Consider the following 14112-nt stretch of genomic DNA (forward strand, 5'->3'; position numbering starts at 1 on the left):
TAACGTTGTGTGATGTTTCCTTTCCAGGTAATGTTGTGTGATATGTTTCCTTTCCAGGTAATGTTGTGTGATGTGTTTCCTTCCCAGGTAATGTTGTGTGATATGTTTCCTTTCCAGGTAATATTGTGTGATATGTTTCCTTTCCAGGTAATGTTGTGTGATATGTTTCCTTTCCAGGTAATATTGTGTGATATGTTTCCTTCCCAGGTAATGTTGAGTGATATGTCTCCTTTCCAGGTTATATTGTGTGATATGTTTCCTTTCCAGGTAATATTGTGTAATATGTTTCCTTTCCAGGTAATATTGTGTAATATGTTTCCTTTCCAGATAATGTTGTGTGATATGTTTCCTTTCCAGGTAGTATTGTGTGATATGTTTCCTTTCCAGGTAATATTGTGTGATATGTTTCCTTTCCAGGTAATGTTGTTTAATATGTTTCCTTTCCAGGTAATGTTGTGTGATATGTTTCCTTTCCAGGTAATGTTGTGTGATATGTTTCCTTCCCAGGTAATGTTGTGTGATATGTTTCCTTTCCATTTAATGTTGAGTGATATGTTTCCTTTCCATTTAATGTTGAGTGATATGTTTCCTTTCCATTTAATGTTGTGTGATGTTTCATTCCCAGGTAATGTTGTGTGATATGTTTCCTTTCCATTTAATGTTGTGTGATATGTTTCCTTTCTAGGTAATGTTGTGTGATATGTTTCCTTTCCAGGTAATGTTGTGTAATATGTTTCCTTTCCATTTAATGTCGTGTGATATATTTCATTCCCAGGTAATGTTGTGTGATATATTTCCTTTCCAGGTAAAGTTGTGTGATATGTTTCCTTTCCAGGTAATGTTGTGTGATATGTATCCTTCCCAGGTAATGTTGAGTGATATATTTTTCCTTTCCAGGTAATGTTGTGTAATATGTTTAATTCCCAGGTAATGTTGTGTGATATGTTTCCTTTCCAGGTAATGTTGTGTGATATGTTTCCTTTCCAGGTAATGTTGTGTGATATGTTTCCTTCCCAGGTAATGTTGAGTGATATGTTTCCTTCCCAGGTAATGTTGTGTGATATGTTTCCTTGCAAGGTAATGTTGTGTGATATGTTTCCTTGCAATGTAATGTTCTGTGATATGTTTCCTTCCCAGATAATGTTGTGTGATATGTTTCCTTGCAAGGTAATGTTCTGTGATATGTTTCCTTCCCAGATAATGTTGTGTGATATGTTTCCTTGCAAGGTAATGTTCTGTGATATGTTTCCTTCCCAGATAATGTTTTGTGATATGTTTCCTTGCAAGGTAATGTTGTGTGATATGTTTCCTTTCCAGGTAATGTTGTGTGATATGTTTCCTTCCCAGGTAATGTTGTGTGATATGTTTCCTTGCAAGGTAATGTTGTGTGATATGTTTCCTTTCCAGGTAATGTTGTGTGATATGTTTCCTTCCCAGATAATGTTGTGTGATATGTTTCCTTGCAAGGTAATGTTGTGTGATATGTTTCCTTCCCAGGTAACGTTATGTGATATGTTTCCTTCCCAGGTAACGTTATGTGATATGTTTCCTTCCCAGGTAGTGTTGTGTGATATGTTTCCTTGCAAGGTAATGTTGTGTGATATGTTTCCTTTCCAGGTAATGTTGAGTGATATGTTTCCTTCACAGGTAATGTTGTGTGATATGTTTCCTTGAAATTTAATGTTGTGTGATATGTTTCCTTTCCATTTAATGTTGTGTGGTATGTTTCCTTTCCAGGTAATGTTGTGTGATATGTTTCCTTTCCATTTAATGTTGTGTGATATGTTTCCTTTCCAGGTAATGTTGTGTGATATGTTTCCTTTCCAGGTAATGTTGTGTGATATGTTTCCTTTCCATTTAATGTTGTGTGATATGTTTCCTTTCCAGTTAATGTTGTGTGATATGTTTCCTTTCCAGGTAATGTTGTGTGATATGTTTCCTTTAAATTTAATGTTGTGTGATATGTTTCCTTTCCATTTAATGTTGTGTGATATGTTTCCTTTCCAGGTAATGTTGTGTGATATGTTTCCTTTCCAGGTAATGTTGTGTGATATGTTTCCTTTCCATTTAATGTTGTGTGATATGTTTCCTTTCCAGGTAATGTTGTGTGATATGTTTCCTCCCCAGGTAATGTTGTGTGATATGTTTCCTTTCCAGGTAATGTTGTGTGATATGTTTCCTTACCTTGTAATGTGTGATATGTTTCCTTTCCAGGTAATGTTGTGTGATATGTTTCCTTTCCAGGTAATGTTGTGTGATATGTTTCCTTTCCAGGTAATGTTGTGTGATATGTTTCCTTTCCAGGTAATGTTGTGTGATATGTTTCCTTTCCAGGTAATGTCGTGTGATATGTTTCCTTCCCAGGTATATATATATATATATATATATATATATATATATATATATATATATATATATATATATATATATATATATATATATATATATATATATATATATATATATATATATATATATATATATATATATATATATATATATATATATATATATATATATATATATATATATATATATATATATATATATATATATATATATATATATATATATATATATATATATATATATATATATATATATATATATATATATATATATATATATATATATATATATATATATATATATATTATGAAATTATCCCATATGGGTAGGCCCTTCTGGTGATTGGAATGACGAGTTCTAATCAGTATTGTAGAGTACTTCGGTGAAAGCTCGCTTCCATTACCAACAGAGTACGTAAGTTGTCAATAGAATTGTTTATTAACTTCAATAAGCTCGCTATCATTACCAACAGAATGATGAAGTGTAAATGATATTGTTACTTAACTTGAATAGGTTCGCTACCATTATACACCAACATAATGTGAATAAACTTAATCATAACTTAACATTGTATTGCGTAACCCTAACAACTATGAAACTCACTTAATAGTAATATATTAAAAACAGAGGATCGAAGCTGAAGGCAACACACTAGCTCAGTTATAAGACCTCCAAGCCTCTCTGCAGTACATTAAACCTTATGATTCCCTAGCACAGAGCTTGAGAGTGTCACCTTCCTACACTTTCGCCTTCCAACAGGGTCAGATCAGTGCAGTCCAGCCTTTCACTAGCATGGTTATACCACCTCCAAGACACTCTACAGCACATGACACCTTCTGATTCACTAGCCCTAAGCCAGAGAGTGCCACCTACATACAGGGTCAGATCAGTGCAGTCCAGATTACACTAGCATAGTTATAACACATCCGAGCCTCTCTGAAGCACATTACATCATCTGATCACCTACCACTGAGCCAGCGAGTGCCACATTCCTACACCATCACCTTTCTAAAGTGTCAGATTAGTGCAGTCCAGCCTATCACTAGTATAGTTATAACACCTCCAAGCCTCTCTGCACCACATGACACCTTTTGATTCCCTATCACAGAGCTTGAGAGTGCCACCTTCCAACGCCTTAACCTCCCTGCAGGGTCATATTAGTGCAGTCCAGCCTTTCAGTAGCATAGGAATAACGCCTCCATGCCTCTCTGCAGTACATGACACTTTCTGATTCCCTAGCACGGAGCCAGTGAGTGCCACCTTCCTACAGGGTTAGATTAGTGCAGTCCAGCCTTTCACTAGCATAGTTATAACACCTCCAAGCCTCTCTGCAGCACAAGACATCTTCTGACTCCCTAACACTGAGCCAGAGAGTGCCACCCTCCTACAGTTGCACATTCCAACAGGGTCAAATTAGTGCAGTCCAGCCTTTTACTAGCATAGCTATAACACCTCTAAGCCTCTCTGCAGCATAGGACACCTTCTGAGTCCCTAGCACTAAGCCAGAGAGTGCCACCCTCCTATAGGGTCAGATTAGTGCATTCCAACCGTTCACTAGCATAGTTATAACACCTCAGAGCCTCTATGCAGCACATGACAACTGCTGACTCCTTTGCACTGAGCCAGAGAGTGCCACCTTCCTATAAGGACAGATTAGTGCAGTCCAGCTTTTCACTAGCAGAGTTATAACGCCTCCAAGCCTCTCTGCAGCACATGCCACATTCTGAATCCCTAGCACTGAGCCTTAGAGTGCCACCTTCCTATTGGGTCAGATTAGTGCAGTTCAGCCTTTCACTAGCATAGTTATAACACCTCCAAGCCTCTCTGCAGCACATGACATCTTCTGATTCCCCTGCACTGAGCCAGAGAGTGCCACCTTCCTACAGCTGCAACCTCCTACAGGGCCAGATTAGTGCAGTCCAACCTTTCACTAGCATATATAAGTTTAGCAGGTTTGGAGTTAAAGTCCTTGCTTAACTTGTCTTTTTACTGGTTGTGTGTCTTACACGGAGCGGTGATGTGAACTCTATCTAGACGAAATGATGACTGCCCTCGGCAGCCGCACAAGCTATGTGCGTCATCTTTCGTTCATGAGGTTGCCTAGTCACAAAAGGATTTATACAGATAGAAGGAGAAGAAGTGGAAACGGATAGATATTTAGGATTAATATTTACATGTTTACAATGCTCGGTCAGGCTAGCGTGGCGCCCACGCCACGATGAAAGTAAAACTCTATGTACAAGGATGGCCGGGCAAAATGAGGTATAGAAAGTATGAAGACGAGAAAGGAAGTACACAGTAAAAGGGAATGGGAAAAAAAAAGAATGAATGGGATACAGGATGAGAAGCCCATGAGGGACAAATAGCAGTTAAATGCAGTTAAACAATTGGCACATGGTTACATGACCTATAGTAATGGTGTATAAACAAATAAAAACAAGTGCACAAAAAAAAATATTTGTTTTCTAATATCTAAACTCCCGGGAGAATGATTTATTAACTAAATATAACATGAGAAATAATATATAGTAGAAAATATGATCATGATCATGGAATAAATGGTATGGGAATACATACATGGTTAAGTTAAAATATGGAAACAAAAAAAAATTGGTTGTATATGGAGATATAGGCGTATATACAAATGGTAAACAGATACATATCACAGAGGACTTGCATGTTAGTTAGTTATTGTAAGAAATTATCCTGTCCTCTGGGTATAGATAAATGGCATATGAATACAATTATGCTCAATGAAAAAAAAAATATTATTGGACAACGGGAATATGGCCTATGCCGTTGCGGGCTGTAAGGGGCGCTGGAGGACGGCTCGACGCAGGAAGGCGTAGCGGCGGTGGAAGACACAGATGAGGAGGGTAGCCAGGATCACAGTGAGCGTCAGTACCGTAGTCAGTGACGCGAGGATGGGGTATACTGTGTCGGGGCGAAGTTCTGGCCAGATGGTGAGAGAGGAAATGGGTTGTAGGGTGATGTTCGGTGCAGTGAGTTTGGGTAAGGTGTCTCCTAAAGAGTGTAAGGGTTCGAGTTGTAGGGGAGTTGTTGGTGTCGGCAAGTGAAAGGGTTTGAGGTTGTAGGTATGAAAGGTTTGGTTAAGCAATAGATGGTTAGATTGTTTAGTGGTTAGGTTGTGGGATGTGAGACTGCAGGCCTCCAAGACGACAAAGGAGCCGTGGACAGCGGTGTTGCTAGGTCGGGATCCAGGGCAAGTAACTGTAAGAGCAATTGAATGATGGAAATAGAAGTAACGCCAGGGTTTCACTCGAAGGTGGAAGATGGTGGTATCCTCGACTGGGGTGAAAAGACACAGAGATTCAATTGGGGAGTTTCTAACTAGACCCAGCTCACAAGGATAATGACTGGTAGGCAAAAAGACGTACTGATAAGCAGGGCAAAGGTACATCTGGAAGCGGGTGATATGGCAATCATGAAAGTCAGCTGGAAAAGCAATGTGCATGAAATCTGATGAAACCAAGAGAGTGGCATGAGATGTAGATAGTTGGTAGATGGAAGAATTGACAACTGTAGGGAATGGATGAATGTGATAGATAGTGAACATATCTGGCGACCTAAAGGGGATATGCACCAAGATACCATCTGTAGTCAATGTTGCCTCCATGTAGGGGTAATAATATTGAACCTGGGTCTCACTGAAAACAGGAGTTAAGCCTTTTTCTGTTCTGGCCCAATCAATGACATGCATAAGTTCCTGAGGGGTGAGAAGGGAAGGGGTTACAACACCATCTAACACGTCTCTGAGGAGTGTAAATGTGTCCTGCAGTGCTAATTTAAAATTTGTGATTGCAAGGTAGACAGCTCTGAGGTTTGCTGCCATTAAAGCCAAATGGTGAGCCAATAAGTACTGGTGTTGGTCCTGCTGAAGCTGGGTTATGAGGGATGTGAAGTTGTTGAGGCGGTCTATGATAACTTTTTGAGTCTTAACAACCGTCTCAATAGCTTTGTTTTGGGAACTGAGAACAATGGCCTGGTTATTCAAAATAGTACCCCATTTGTCTAACTGATCGTGAACCTCAGCAACATCGGCTTCCGTAGCTGTACCAATGAGGCCTTTTAACAATCTCCCACCAATGTCGATGATACCAAGCTTGGAACTGGAGTGGGCTACTGGTGTTTAAGGTAAGTTGAAAAAGGGGTCCATTCTAGCAGACTATCAAAGGATTGTTGGATATTTAGGAAAGATAGCATGAGAGTAGAGAAATATGTCAGCGTGAGTGGATGGTTTAGTTTATGAACTGTGTCCGAGGTCTGCTGGAGAACCGCTTCCGCTTGCTGGATCTGGCGCCGGAACTGGGGTATATGGAGTCGCTCCAGCTCACGAAAATCGCATAGGGTAATGCGGACATCGACCACGTCCTCCACCACCATCACGGGGCCGTCTGGCTCCACGATTGCCCCCACACGGAGGTGTTGTTCATAGGAGGGCTGCTTCGTGGCATTTGTGGGGAGGACCAGGAGAACACCTCCCAAGACACATAGGCAAGGGAGTAGCATCGCAACTGGGTGAGATAATAGAAAGTGGTTAGTGGATGGATAAGGTAAAAAAAAATTGTGGGAGAGACGGGACACTAAGGGATGAAGATGGTTCTCCGTACAAATGCATCAGTGTGCAGATGTGTATGATCTTAGTTTCTTCCTGTAGTCGTTGGTAGTGTCCACCTCAGCTGGGCCTGGAGGATTTGTCGGTGTCGTTAGAGGGTCGTCAGGCGCAGGGGTCGACTCCTCACAGGTTGAGGAAGAAGGTCGGTTAGTGCGTTTTAGGTGGTCTAGGTGAGCAAGCTTCGTTTCCAAGGTAGTCAGGTGGCGGATCTTGACCTTATTCCCTTTGTCGTAGGACAGTACTCGGTACGGTCCCTCAAAGCGAGGTGCTAGTTTGTTTTTGGGTTCCTGAATCTTTAAATAGACAATGTCCCCTGTGACCAATAATTTGTCGGTTGCTGATTTCCATTGTGACGCATTCATGGCAGCCTTGCTATCCTCGATGTTGGAGGTAACCCGTTTATAGATCTTCTGGAAGTCTGTCCCTCTGACTCGAACGTAGTCATCAAAATTATAGATGGGTGTGTCCTCTTTGAGGAGGAATGAGTATGGCAATCGATGGTCCTGGCCAAAAATGACAAAGTGAGGTGTGTCACCTATTGATTTATGGAGAGATGAGTTAAGAGAAGCCATTACCTGAGGCATCCATTCGTGCCAAGTTACTGAGACATCACCGACCAGAGAGCGCAGTGTCTGAATGATTTTTCGATTTTGTCGCTCGACCATGCCATTGGAAGCTGGATGATAAGCCATGGTATTTACCTTATCAACTTGGTATTCCCTGCAGATTGCCTCCAAGATTTTATTGTTAAATTCTGTGCCATTATCTGAGATGAGGACTTTAGGGGTGTTGTATTTACAAAAGACTTCATCAATGAGAGCTTTAGCCACAGTAGTTGCTTGCTTGTCCACTATGGGAACTAGAACCGAGAAACGACTGAAATGATCAATGGCAACCAATAGGTATTTGTGGCCTTCAGTAGTTTGGGGTAATTTCAATAGGTCAATAGCAATGGTATCCCATGGCTCTAAAGGTATGGGATAGCTTTTGATGGGGACTTGCTGAGTAATGGATCCATAATTTTCTGCACAAGTGTGGCAGTTGTTGATGTAATCAATGATGTCGAGCCGCATACGTGGCCAATAATATAACAAACGGGCTTGCATCAAAGCTCTACTTTTTCCAGGATGGCCGGCATGAGGGGAAGAATGTATGTTATGCAAGATCATAGAGACTAGGCTTTCTGGTACGACGATTTGTGTAACTTCCCTATGCGGACCGTATTTAGTTGTGATGTATGTATTCCTGACGAGGATGCCGTCGTTGAGATCAAAGTCAGTTAAGGGTACAGGTAGTGTTGGCAAGGAATTGGGGTCGCCACTCTGCAGATAGTATAGGATGGGTTGACAGAAGTTATCTGTTTGTTGCGCTGCGCGTATGGAATCATTCAAAGTTGGGTCATGAGTTCGACTTGGGTCTTCAAAATGATCTACATCCATGTCCATTATCGCGCCGATATTTCTGGATAGGGCGTCCGCTACCTGATTTACTGCTCCAGGGACATGAGCAAATGAGGGATTAAAGTCTTGGACAATGAGGCTCCATCGGGCCAATTTCCCCGTGAGGGTTTTAGTATTGAATAATTCCACCACGGCTGCGTGGTCGGTTCTGACATGGATATTGTAGCCATAAATGATGTCACGAAAATGACGTAATGCCCACACGACCGCAAGGGCCTCAAGGTGGGTAGTACTGTAGTTTGATTCTGCTTTGTTGAGCGTGCGACTTGCATATGCTAGAGGTTGTAATTTATTTCTAACATCATATTGCATGAGAGCGGCTCCTAGGCCCTTGCCACAAGCATCTGTGTACAGGAAAAAGTCTTTTGTGTGGTCTGGGTAGGCCAGGACAGGCGGGGATGTTAGTGTTGTTCTAAGGTTATCAAAAGCTTCCTGATGTTCCGCCCCCCATGTAAATGTGGAGTCTTTGCGCAAAAGTTGAGTGAGGGGTCTTGCAATGCGTGAATAGTCCTTGATAAAGGATCGATAGTACCCGGACAGTCCTAGGAAGGAGCGGACAGATTTCACGTCTGTGGGCACAGGATAGTTAAAAATAGCCTGGACTTTGTCAGGAGTCGTATGTACACCATTCTGATCTAGTACATGGCCTAAGTATGTGATGCTTGGACGCAGAAAATGACATTTTGGGAAACGCAGAGTTAGACCTGCCTGGTAAAGGCGATCAAATACTTCTTGTAGTAAGGTAATGTGTGAGTCGACATCCTGTGACACTATGATGATGTCATCTATAAAGGCGAAAACCTGTTTGCCAAGGAGGCCATGCAAAACTTTGTTGACTAGCCTTTGGAACGTTAGTGGCGCACCACTAACTCCAAAGGGGAGTTTACGAAACTGCCAGTGACCCGAAGGGGTAGAGAAGGCTGTGAGCGGTTTACTATGCTCATCGAGGTCAACCTGCCAATAGCCACTTGCTAAATCTAAGGTCGTGAAAACCTTGTTGTTGGTGCCCATGCTGCTTAAAATATCCTGCAAGTGAGGTAAGGGGTATCTTTGAGGGTGCGAAACAGCATTTAGTTTCCTGTAGTCAACAACTGGCCGAAATTGGCCGTTTTCTTCTTCACAAGGAAAATGGGAAAGTTCAGGGAGAAGTAGTGTGTTCTATAATACCTGATGCTAACATGTCTTTGACTGCAGTATCTAGGATAGGTCTTTGAGAGTGTGGTGTTCTGTATGCAGGCACATAGATGGGGTTGGTATTGGGATCAACCGGTATTGTATGTGTTAAAACATTTGTGGATCCAATAGGATCATCCGGCAGACTGACAATGGAGTGGTATGTCTCTAGTAGGTTGTGCAATTTCTCCTTGCTTCTGGAAAAGCTAGATCTTCGAGATGAGTAGCTAGGTAATCATTTACTTTTTGTTTATGATGATCACTCCGCAAGATCTCAGAGGGGGAGATGATCTCTGATTCCTGTACGCTACCTATGCGTTCAGGTAGAACTTCAAAGTCAACGACGCATGTCCCTTGACGGAACTTGCGTACGTACGGGGATGAGTTGTGCATTATTAGGAAGGTTTGACCATTTTTATCTACTTTGCAAAGTGCATCCTCCATAGTCATGGCATTCATCTTCAAGCTCTCACTCATACAGATAGCCTCACATTCATCACTTATACCAGCAAGACGCATTTGAAGCATAGCTGATCCACGTCCTTCTAACGTGACGTCAGTCGCCAGAACGCCGTGGACCCTCAAATGCTCTTGCGAAGAGGAAGAAGAGGAGAGGAGGTAATGTATTGGAGGATGATGCACTTTGTTCCTTAATAACATGCACGACTGGAGATGAAGTATCAACCAGTGACCGCTGGGCCACGCTAGAACGATGAGTATATTCTCCATCGGCGGATGGAGAAGTGCACAACAATGGCTTTGGGGCCGTGAGTGTCCTAATGGGTGTTTCATGTTGGTAAACACAATCTTCTGCTGGAGCTAGGGACAAGCAGTGTTCCCGCATAGATTGAAGACCCAAAAGAATATCACCTGGGATATTCAAACCATGACACACATGAAAGGTGGCTGTAATCGGGGACAGGGAGTTAGCCAACTGGATAGACAAGGGGGTGTGTCCAACTACTTTAAATGATGTGTCATCTAGTCCACTTAATTTTAGGCAGGGAGGTTCCAATACCAAGGTTGTCTTTGCGTCATGTAAGGCACGCAATGTACCGATGTTTATGATATTGGGACATGCCCCTGTGTCCATGAAAACACTAATATGGCGACCATTACACTTAGCAGGGACAGTCATGGCAAGGGAGGATTGGGGATAAAGAGCAATGCGGTGGTGTTTCATGGTAGTGGTTTCAACATCCGTAGGTTGGGTTTCAATGTCAAAATGAGCTGTGGATGTACTTGGTTTGTTTAAAGGTGTGCGGGTTAGGGGTGTTGTATGAATACCACGCACCTGGTGTGATTTTGTACCTGAGCCTATGTTATTGCGGGAGACGTGGCGCGAGGCTTCCCCCGACGAGGTACCTCCCCGGGGCCTCGCGCGGCAATCCTTGGTGTTATGGCCTGATGTCTTATGGTAGGAACAATATTGATTTGACTGTTGGGTGTTGCTGCCGTACCAGCAATTACGTGTATGGTGTCCTGTGATTCTGCAGTTGTAACAATATTGAGTGTTATAGCCACGCCCGCGACCCCTGCCTCTAGTGTAAGGGCGGCGGCCGCGGGGTGTGGTAGAGCGGTTCCTAGGGGTCTGAGCTCCGGTCGGGGAGCGACTTTGGGGACGCCCCCTCTGAATTCTGACACCCCTCACCGCTGAGGATGGGGGTTCTGTTGGTGGCTCTCGTCCCGACAGGGGACTGATGTGGTTGAAAAGGGTTCTACCTTTTGGTAGGGGTTCTTCCTTTTGTAACTCTTTGAAGAGTGTCTCCGTGCAATTGAGGAGAAAGACAAAGTATGAGAAAAGGCGGCACACATCCTCAAGGTTCATTTTCTCATCGGTAGTCCACGGGGAGTGACGGAATTGGGTTTCAAACTCTGTGAAGGCTCCACCCGCGACGCCTAAACAGTCATCCACTGCAATATTAGCCTTTATTTTGGGACGGTAGGTAGCCGCTAGGCGGAACAAGACTGACAGGGCACCTTGTTTGCATGTGGAGCCGAAATGGTTGATGAGATTCGCTTTCGCTTCATCATATGTTTTGGCTTTCTTGAATGCGTCACTTTTTATAATGGATTGAGCCCGACAAGGGCCCGTGTGGATGCTGTCGTAAAGGTGGGCCAATTTCTCCTTTTCATTTGTATAATGGAATTTGGTAAAAGCATCCTCTACCCTCTGCAGGTGAGTTAGGAGGTCGGGGCCGGTCTCCTCTGAGCCCGTATATTTTGGATTTTTATCCTCGCCCCTTAAAATGACGTTTTGAGGTTTTTCACTCATGGTTGGGTCACTTTGGTGCTGTTCTGTCTGGGAAGAAGTAGTCCGGGAAAGCTCTGGGGGGGAGTCTGAGGGGAGCTGCTCAGCAGGAGGTAATGGGGTTGCTGGGGGAATAGGTTTTGGATAAGCAGCTCCTGAACGGAGGACTGTGTGATGGGGAGTATCAATTGTTAAACCGCTGAAGGCAGAGGATAAAGCCTCTTCCAGTTTTCGATCCTGGGACATGGGGAGTTAGACGGGGGAGTCACTTAGCTGTGTCTGATGCATTTGTAAGGAGACCAGAGCATGATGGTATGGCTGATGTATGGTGAGGGGGGAGACTGGGACGCAGGAGATGTGGGTTAACTCACTTCTCTCTGCTCACCGGCACAAGCTGTAATGTACGGGAGATATTAGGACGTATATAAGGAAAATTATAGGAAGGGAAATTTTAAGTAAGATTAAAGGGAAGATTATAGGAAGATTCGTAGGTAATCCGTAAGGAAATGGTAAGATACCTTGGGTGTGAAGCAGTCGTGAGGTCGCTGGAGGAAAGAGTGGGTCGGTACAAGGGCATAAATGACTGGGATCAGCAGATGTGCAGATGGCGACACATATCACTGGGATCAGCAAGGCGTGGCTGCCGCCGGCGAAAGAGGGGTAGGGCTGGTGAACGGGGAGGGGAGGAGCGCTGAAGGCGAACGGTATGGATTACAAGAGAGTAGGGATAGGAATTTAAATGTAATCCGTGTAAGGGATTAAGAACAAATGAAATGGCGATTATATTTGGGGAAATTAGTGGAGAATGGGAGACGAGGGTGAGAATGTTATTTGAAGTGGGGGGTTTCGACAGTACATGTACTAAATTATGGAACAACGTTTCGTCTTACTTGAGTGATAGTTCAGGTGACAAACCAAAATTGTGCGGCGTGTTCCACTAGCCGGGGGTGGGTGTTGCCGATGCCGTGATTGACGGCACGCTGACGCTGACCGCTGACGCGTTGAATTGAGCTGCCTGGCCGCGGCTACTACCTCTTCACTACTAATATGGCTTCCTCTTCCTCCTCTTGTGACTGTGAAGATACAGGGTTGGGGGAGCGCGGCAGGGGTTAATCCCGTTAATTGAGGTGGGATTTTTGGGTAGACTGGTCACGGACGTTTGCTGAGTGGTGGCAAAGATTGTTGGTTTGGTGATACAACGTAGGTGATGACCTCTTTTGTAGGTGCAAGTACGAGCGATGGGGCTTGTAGTCGTCTCATAGGGAGTGTAGTAATCCCGTAATTGTAGAGAGGGTGTGCCGGATTTTGCGATTGTGCTGGAGTTCACACTGGTTCACTGGTATGGAGTCACCACGTATTTTGAGGCACTTTGTGTAGGCCAGTATTATTTGATGATAAATCCTTTGTAATCGCTTAGTAATCGCTTTGTAATCGCTTTGTAACCGCTGCCACCAATATAAGTTTAGCAGGTTTGGAGTTAAAGTCCTTGCTTAACTTGTCTTTTTACTGGTTGTGTGTCTTACACGGAGCGGTGATGTGAACTCTATCTAGACGAAATGATGACTGCCCTCGGCAGCCGCACAAGCTATGTGCGTCATCTTTCGTTCATGAGGTTGCCTAGTCACAAAAGGATTTATACAGATAGAAGGAGAAGAAGTGGAAACGGATAGATATTTAGGATTAATATTTACATGTTTACAATAGTTATAACACCTCCAAGCCTCTCTGCAGCACATGACACCTTCTGATTCCCTAGAACTGAGCCTTAAAGTGCCACCTTCCTATAGGGTCAGATTAATGCAGTTCAACCTTCCACTAGCATAGTTATAACACCTCCAAGTTACTCTGCAGCACATGACATCTTCTGATTCCCCTGCACTGAGCCAGAGAGTGAAACCTTCCTATAGCTACACCTTCCTACATGGTCAGAGTAGTGCAGTCCAGCTTTTCACTAGCATAATTATAACACCTCCAAGCCTTTATGCGGCACATGGCACCTTCTGATTCCCTATCACAGAGCTTGAGAGTTACACCTTCATACACCTTCACCTTCCTACGGGGTCAGATTAGTTCAGTCCAGCCTTTGACTAGCATAGTTATAACACCTCCAAGTCTCTCTGCAGTACATGACAACTTCAGATTTCCAAGCACTACGCTCCAGAGTGCCATCTTCCTACAGGGACAGATTAGTGCAGTCCAGCCTTTCACTAGCATAGTTATAACATCTGCACGCCTCTCTGCAG

General features: G+C 43.4%; 1 protein-coding gene across 1 annotated transcript; it reads right to left on the reverse strand.

Moving 5' to 3' along the window:
- Positions 1 to 4322: 4322 nt before the first annotated feature.
- On the reverse strand, positions 4323 to 13566 carry LOC126989899 (uncharacterized). The gene is made up of 2 exons (XM_050848515.1): positions 12241 to 13566; positions 4323 to 6884 (listed from the first exon to the last, which is right to left on the reverse strand). Exon 2 carries the CDS (start codon positions 6200 to 6202, stop codon positions 5141 to 5143), a length of 1062 nt encoding a protein of 353 aa, XP_050704472.1. The 5' UTR covers positions 6203 to 6884; positions 12241 to 13566; the 3' UTR covers positions 4323 to 5140.
- Positions 13567 to 14112: the final 546 nt, after the last annotated feature.

This window comes from Eriocheir sinensis, unplaced genomic scaffold, assembly GCF_024679095.1.
Source record: "Eriocheir sinensis breed Jianghai 21 unplaced genomic scaffold, ASM2467909v1 Scaffold137, whole genome shotgun sequence".
NCBI classification, from domain to species: Eukaryota; Metazoa; Arthropoda; class Malacostraca; order Decapoda; family Varunidae; genus Eriocheir; species Eriocheir sinensis.

What these genes read in the sequence shown, in the direction of transcription:
- LOC126989899 (XM_050848515.1), bottom strand. Translation starts at nt 6,202, where the DNA reads ATGGCAGCAAACCTCAGAGCTGTCTACCTTGCAATCACAAATTTTAAA.